The sequence below is a fragment of the Pollachius pollachius genome (assembly GCF_949987615.1).
Source record: "Pollachius pollachius genome assembly, chromosome: 9".
Lineage (NCBI taxonomy): Eukaryota > Metazoa > Chordata > Actinopteri > Gadiformes > Gadidae > Pollachius > Pollachius pollachius.
In genome coordinates, this window is record NC_136942.1 from 16,875,076 (window position 1) to 16,883,242 (window position 8,167).

General features: G+C 41.4%; 1 protein-coding gene across 1 annotated transcript; it reads left to right on the forward strand.

Annotated features, from left to right (window-relative positions):
• Nucleotides 1–646: 646 nt before the first annotated feature.
• On the forward strand, nucleotides 647–7,717 carry LOC307080844 (protein-glutamine gamma-glutamyltransferase 2-like). The gene is made up of 16 exons (XM_079743774.1): nucleotides 647–750; nucleotides 1,288–1,458; nucleotides 2,026–2,256; nucleotides 2,468–2,586; nucleotides 2,747–2,875; nucleotides 3,220–3,394; nucleotides 3,631–3,763; nucleotides 3,887–3,990; nucleotides 4,198–4,340; nucleotides 4,455–4,554; nucleotides 5,034–5,120; nucleotides 5,533–5,600; nucleotides 5,738–5,867; nucleotides 6,157–6,317; nucleotides 6,625–6,761; nucleotides 7,243–7,717. The coding sequence occupies exons 1-16, from the start codon at nucleotides 735–737 to the stop codon at nucleotides 7,427–7,429; spliced, it is 2,091 nt and encodes a 696-aa protein (XP_079599900.1). The 5' UTR covers nucleotides 647–734; the 3' UTR covers nucleotides 7,430–7,717.
• Nucleotides 7,718–8,167: the final 450 nt, after the last annotated feature.

Below are 8,167 nucleotides of genomic sequence, written 5' to 3' on the forward strand. Positions count from 1 at the left end.
AGTCCATTATTGGAGCAGTGAAGGGTGCAATTTCTACAGAGACCGGGAACTTGGAACATATCGATTGCTATTTCTATCTGAAAAAATAAGGGGACAGTGATATTATGACTATTTGTACCAGTACCAGGCAGTAGGCATCCAGGTGATAGAAGCCTAGAGATCCCACGGCCTCTAAAGAAGGTGGCTGGAACAGCCAAATATGCATGTTTGTCACTTGATGGCCCACCTATTTGACATCTGCTGGTCTTCCACCATAAGGCCTATATGTCTCTTACAAAGAGCTAATTGTTGCCCTAGACAAACACCTGTCAGTGTTTGTGTGCATATGGACAAATGTTTTTGTGATGGTGACACTAAATCTCCTAAACAATCCAGATGGCAATTCTTTAAACTTGCAACAAACTAATATAGTTTTTTAATATAGTTACTTTTTTTTCTTTATTGTGCTATTTCTTTATTGTGCTATTTTGTCACATTTTTCTTACCACAAAAAGTTATATAGGCCTCAAAGTGACATCAGGGGGGACGGTTTGGGGAAGCAAGTAACGATATGAGCAATACTGCTGAAATCTAAGAATGTTGCAATATTCTAACACACACACACACACACACACACACTGAGAGCAATTTAGTTCTGTATAAATACAGGGTCTTGATGAGAAGTAGGCTAGAGCCCAGCGCTGCAAACTTGGACCAGTGTTAGAGCAACTCTTGGGAAGAATTAAGCAAAGATAATGGCCCACACAAACCGTGAGTGGCATTCTAACATTGGTTTTCATCGCCTGTCCTTTGAATCAATTATATTCTCTCATATATTCTCTCTCTCTCTCTCTCTCTCTCTCTCTCTCTCTCTCTCTCTCTCTCTCTCTCTCTCTCTCTCTCTCTCTCTCTCTCTCTCTCTCTCTCTCTCTCTCTCTCTCTCTCCTTCTTCTTCTCTCTTTCTCTCTCTCAAATATCTGTTTGCATCTGCAAATCTCTTTCCTCACTCCCTTTTCCTCTTGTTTCTTTGTAAAATGTTCCTCTTACTGTCTGTCTCTGTGGTGTTTCTACACCTTATAAGGATAACAAGATGTCTCTTGCTTACAGTAGGAATGAGAAATGTGCTGTCATATCACACGTTGTGTGATATGACTATCCACATTTCATAAACTAATAGACCTACTACAGCAGATCTGAGGCACTGGGCCTCCACATAAAGAATTCATCAGGACAGTCATCCCACTATAGCCAAACAACACATAGCTGTGTTTTACTCCTTAACATCCTGTCTCTGATTTTCATTTTAAGGTTTAATTGCTGGTGTTGATCTGAGAAGCCAGGAAAACAACCGGGCACACCGAACTGAGGAGATTGATAGGAAGCGTTTGATTGTTCGGCGGGGACAAGCCTTCTCCCTGACGGTGCACCTCTCCGACCCGCTACAGTCCGGCCATGAGCTGGCCCTGGTCTTAAAGCAGGGTAAGCAACTCAAGGCCTCAATGCAGAGATGGTCAGATAAAATAGAGCTACGTGAATTGAAGAGTTCTTGCTGCTCTATTCCTTTCACATTTGGAAATATTTATTTGATCAACTGTTTTTCAAAAGAGTTGCACAACTTCAACAACTTCTCCTGCTGCAATGTGTATGCCTATTGCCCTTCCTTTGTTTGGAATATCGAACCTCTTTCATACACAATCCATAGCACATAGTACTAATTAAACGGTTAAGCGCACTAAATCAAACACATCATAATGAGTAACATCTTGACAGCTCATTGACCACCCATGCTGCATTCCGTCAGGGTGGGAGCCTAAGTTTCCCCCTTATGACCATATTGTGCAATGCGCGCTTCGCACCTATATTACTTTGCTAGTTGCATCACTTGCTTGCAGTAACAAAAAAAAAAAAAACTTGATATATTCCTTCTACGAGCACACCATGGTAATTAATGACACAATTCACCTGCACGTTGCACTTTAAGTTCGACGGGTATTTCAGATTACCAATTTGAAAGCTATTTCTGTATCCTACCTTGCATTTCCACAGATAAGAACAACGATGATATTGTGATCAGACAGCGAACGGCTGGAGGGTCCAATGACAAGTGGTGGTTACACCAGCAGAGCGCGAACAACGAATTACTGCTGACTGTGTACAGTCCCGCCCGTGCTGCCGTTGGCGAGTACCGCTTGGCTGTTGAACTGATGTCAGGGAATAACGTTCTGGAGAGGACAGACTTTACCAAAATGTACTTGCTGTTTAATCCCTGGTGTAAAGGTAATACTAGTAAACACTCGCACACACAGACACAGCACATGTGCACAAACAAACAGAACATCCACATACATCTAAAATCTTACAAAGATAATGAATCTGTACTTGACCTTTCACATGTCATTTCACTTCTGCAGCACATCCCCATTACCCAGAAGCACGTATATAAATATGGAGGTTCATATCAACTTTGTGTGTGTGTGTGCGTTATTAGATGATGCCGTGTACTTCCCTGATGAGAGTCTGCTCAAGGAATACATTATGAATGAGACTGGTCGCATTTTCGTTGGGAGTGCGGATTCGATCGGTGGGTTGCCATGGAATTTCGGACAGGTAACACACAAACCACACACACACACACACATACACACATTTGGATAATTCCTATATTATGACTATTATGATTTAGTATCAATATCAGTCATTTCTTCTCTCTTTCTAAATTGTATGACACTCCCAAAATGTGCTGTCTGTCCCTTTGTGACATTCTCAGTTTGAAGACAATGTGATGGACATCTGCTTTGAGATCCTTGACCGCTTTAAGCCAGCGAGGTCAGACCCCCCAAACGACATGCGTCAGCGATGGGATCCTGTCTACATCAGCAGGGCAGTCGTTGCCATGGTAGGAGATATACACCCACTTCCACCATTAGTTATTTTTATGTGTGTGTTGCATCAGGACAACAGAGCCAAACGCAGAACCAGATCGCAGAGCTGGTTGTATACTGATGTGCATGGCCAAAATAGTAGTAACTAAAATCTATTTTATCCTTTAGAAAACCAAAGTAAGCTATTGTTTGTGTCTGGCTGTGAAGCTTGCGGCGTTAGGACTCTTTAGTTAAAATAACAGTTGTAATAAATAATGAAATAATAACGACATGACAGGCACAGGAGCATAAAACAGGAACATTAAGATCCTTTTACATCGTTAATAATATTTAATACTGTCACCCCCCCCTTATCCAGGTGAATGTCAACGATGACGATGGAGTCGTGTGGGGGAAATGGCAGGAACCTTATACAGGTGGAGTACAGCCAACCAAATGGATGAGCAGTGTGCCCATCCTTGAGAAGTGGAGCAAATCCAAGTCTGGAGTGAAATATGGCCAATGCTGGGTGTTTGCAGCCGTGGCCTGCACAGGTCAGAGGAATAACACAATATAAACACACACGCACGCACGCACACACACACACACACAAACATAAACACACATTGCATATCTATGGATAGTGCAATATCACTTAAACTTAACCTGAATTTAACTTTGCATTGTTACATGACTTGTCAATGAATGTCTACAGTTAACACAAAATAAAGGACAGACAGATGCATGGTGGGACTCTAGCCTTTCTAATGTGTCATGTGTCCCCTCACAGTGCTGCGATGCCTGGGCATCCCCACACGCTGCATCACCAACTTTGCGTCAGCCCATGACACAGACGGAAACCTCTCCATCGACCGAGTGTACAACATACATAGGCAGCCAGTTGACCATGCTGACAGCATCTGGTAGGATCCTCTCAGCACATGCAGTCACACAGAAATCTGTTATGTTATGTATTATGAGTCCCTATAGGAATTCATAACTCACAACTTTGTGTGATTATGTTTATTTTTTTATATTTGTGCCAGGAATTTTCATTGTTGGGTCGAGTCTTACATGCAGAGAGAAGATCTACCTAAAGGATATGGTGGCTGGCAAGTCTTGGACTCCACACCTCAGGAGATGAGCAATGGTATGGCCCTCTTGCCATGTTTAGAAATGGGCTTCTTTACGCATTTATATATTTTCTTTTGCAACTTCTTTGTGCTCCCATATCAGTTTAAATCCTGTAAAAGAAACGACTCATGCTTTGGATATTAGGATTATTCTTTAAACTCTTCTGTGTTTGGTATGCTATTTATAAAAATAAATTAATAAATCTGTATTTTTTCCTTTCTAGGAATGTATCGCTGTGGCCCATGTCCTTTGAAGGCCATTAAAGAAGGGGACCTCAATGTGAAGTTTGATGTTCCGTTTGTCTTTGCTGAGGTGAATGCAGACATCATCAATTGGGAAATCAGACAAGACGGTCAGCGAAAGCGGGTGGGTGATTATTATGCATGTCTTTATTCTTTATCCATTTTAATTTTAACTTCTACCACTTTTTGCTTATCTTTAATAAAAATCATTTGCATTTTCTGTTTAAATGTTTTATAGCTTTCATCCAACTCTGCAAGAGTGGGGAGGAACATTAGCACCAAAAGTCCTTACAGTAACGAGAGGGAAGATATAACCCATCAGTACAAGTACCAAGAAGGTTGGTTTCATTTCGACATCAAGAGACAGTGTCATACTCACTTATACCTTTATGATGGGGTGCTATGCCCACCCTATCATAACGGTATAAAATACTAAATCTTTAACCGTGTGAATGGAACAGGGTACTGTTAAAGATTTAGACTTTTCTTACCTATATTAGTCACGTTGATTGTTGCTGTTCAAGTTAGGACTAGAATTAGAAGTACTAATAATGACAATGATCCAAATTGATTATATGACATTATTTAAAATTCCACTATTTTATGGTATGGTGAGGATGAAGGGCCACAGCGATCGACACACAGACATAAAGAAACCTCTCATTGATCACTGTTAGCCCCAACCCTAACTACATCCAAAGGAAAACATTCTGTTTAGTTTAGAGCACAGTTGATGTTAATATTGGCCTCGGCAGAGGTTGTGGATCTGCCCATGTCCATTGGGCTGCGGGTGACCCAATCTGCTCCTGCTCCACAGGTTCAGCTAAGGAGCGGGAGGTGTACAACAAGGCAGGGCGGCGCATCTCCGGGCCGGATGGAGAAGAGGAATCAAATCCAGGTGCAGGTTAGAGTCCTTTTGTTACAAATCGACCACAGAGCAACGACGACATGTTCAATCGTTTAATTCGTACGCCCACGGAGTATAACCCACAACAAGAAAAATGACTTTTAAAAATGTTTTGTGCATGCTTATCAGGCCGATGAGAGCAGCATATATTCTGATGCTGGTTGCCTTGATCGCTTCATAGGTTAAACCGGCCAGCATGAAACATGATTAAATTTGAAAGGATTAAAAATCTCCTTTTGTTCGGAGTCCTTGACCCCCCCACCTTAGGCTCCATGTTGATCACAGCAATATATACTTTGAGCGGCCCTAGTTTTGACTCATATATGATATTTTAAGGTTATTGTGTGAATACATTCATCTTCATTATACATTAGTAATGAACAGGAATTAAATATATTTTTCTTCACAGGAAACGTGCAGCTGGAGATCAAGCACTCCAAACCTGTGTTCGGGACCGACTTTGATGTCATCTTTGAGGCAAGTTGCAATGTAATTCAGTGTCCTACGGATGGAGATGCAGAGAGTGCATAACCCTGTACGATGCTGTCTTTGAGAAGTTATCGCTCATGGCTAGGTCCTATCATCAACGGATCTATAATTTTACTTTTTCTCAGTTGGAGAACATGGGAGACAAAGAAGTCAGCTGCAAATTGAACATGATGTCAAAGGCTGTCACGTATAACTCGATCGACCTGGGAGAGTGCCAGAACAGCACGGTCAATGTTGTCATTCCTGCTCACAAAGGTAGGTGGTTGAATGCCAGCACTTCAACCCTTCTTGGTTTAGAGACATAACAGCGGCGCTGGCTATTTAGTATGAAATCACCAATTACACCCTGTAGAGCAAAGCCTTGAAGTCTTCTTTCTTTTTTGACTCGTGGATAGGGGGTGTGGTTTATCTCTAGAAACGTTGTAGTTCATATATATATTTTCCCATATTCTATATTTTTGTAATGGAGTACAAAGTTTTGGCTAGCTATTGTCGTTTGTGAATACATTATTTTGCTGTTGTGTTCATTCTGTTCCCCACACAGTCCACAGGGAGACGGTGCGTTTACTCTACACTAAGTATGCATCGTGCGTCAACGAGCACAACATCATCCGGGTGATAGGGGTGGCGGAAGTGTCCGGCCAGGAAGAATCCATCCTGGAGATGGTCAACATCCCACTGAGCAAGCCCAAACTCAGTATTAAGGTGGGTTTCCTATCCATGAGCAAGATGCTAAGCCTCCTCCTTTATGACATAAGCTGATATAAGTGTCAGTGCCGAATGACTCATATCTAAGAAGCTTAAAAACTGTTGATTAACCTTAAACCATTGCCAGTTTATATGCAGATAGACAGGTTAAAGGTCAGATGTCAGGTCATTTGAATAGAATTAAATTCAACTCAGGCTCCTCTCTTTAGTGTTGTTTTTCCACAACATCGTCCACTCCAGAAGCCAGTGTGGACATAGAGTGGAGTGCACCCCCATTTAACATCCTAATCTCTCCTTTCTCCAGGTTCCTGGCTGGGTGGTTTTAAATAGGAAAACCACCACCTTGATCTCCTTCACCAATCCATTGCCAGTGCCACTGAACCGAGGAGTGTTCACTGTCGAAGGGGCTGGCCTACTTCCCACCACAGAGATCCGTGTTTCGTAAGTATCTGTCCAAAAAAATCAATAAATCAGTAATGACATAAAACATATAGCACATATCACATAACTGATATGGAAGGGTTTTCGTAATTTATGATCAACTGTCATACATACACCAGTATATAAAAACATCTGATGCTGGCCTGACAGTGGGTTTAGCATTGAGCTGTAAGTCAATATACGCACAGTGTTTGTATATAAAATGAATCAAATGCAGTGTAAAATACTTTCATAGATATTTGATGCAAAATAATAATATTTTTGGGCAAATTAGTCTTTTTAGTCATGTTACCTTTCTCTTCAATAATCCATATATTCCTATCCATTCGTTAAACCCCTCTTCTCCTCATCTTCTTGTCCCTCCGTATTCAACTCTCACTCTTCATAATGCTCATGAGATAATGTAAGTACTACTTCATATGTACTCCGTAATATAGATATGCCCATCATGTCTGTGTGTCTGTGTCTGTCTCCCCCTCAGTGGTAGCATCGCGCCAGGCCAGCGTGTGTCTGTGGAGCTGTCATTCACACCCATGCGGCCGGGGTTTAGGGAGTTCCTGGTGGACTTTGACTCCGACAGGCTCCAGGACGTGAAGGGAGTCGCCATGATGGTGGTCCACAAGACTCCACCCTCGTATTCTCCCATGACGCCCAACATATTCGGGTAGACTACCCGACAAGTTGTGATCAAACCTTTAGCTGTCAGCAAGGCTCTGGCACTCACTCTTAAACTAACAAATATATTTAGCAAAGTCAAGGTGGTTTCACTTCTCTTAATACACCATGATTGTGTAGTGCTGACTCAATTAATGAATAATTGAATTTCTATTAATGTGAAAATGCAAACATTGCCTTAATTCTTTGCAATGTCACAGGGCTATCATAAAGCATGGCTTATTGATATTAAATGTAGTATTGATAGACATATATACATGCATTTTGCACTTCTGTAGATCACAATTTTTTCATTGAACCAATGTTTTGCCACGATTTCGGTAATGATTTCTATTCTTGCTTAATTGTAATAAAGACATCTATTCTTGTTTAAATTTGTAATAAAGACATTTTATGCTTCTGTTGATAAGGTTTATTGGACTACGTTACCCATGAGGCCTAGCGCCAGTTGGCCGGAGATTGCCTACGTGAGAGATATGTACAGGTGTTGGACCGCTAATGCAATAAAACATGGCTAGGAACTAAATATGCTGCTGCACCTGGTTTGTCATATATATGGAACAAACATAACAATGCTAACCATTATTTTAGCCAAATATGTTGTGGCTAAACTGAGGGGACTGGCTAACAGGCTATCCAATCTCTCCCAGGGCTTTGGTTGATGCAGTGTATAAGAACTCCTTATGTGGTTTCTGAAAGACATACAGTCTGGAGATCGGATTGAAACCATT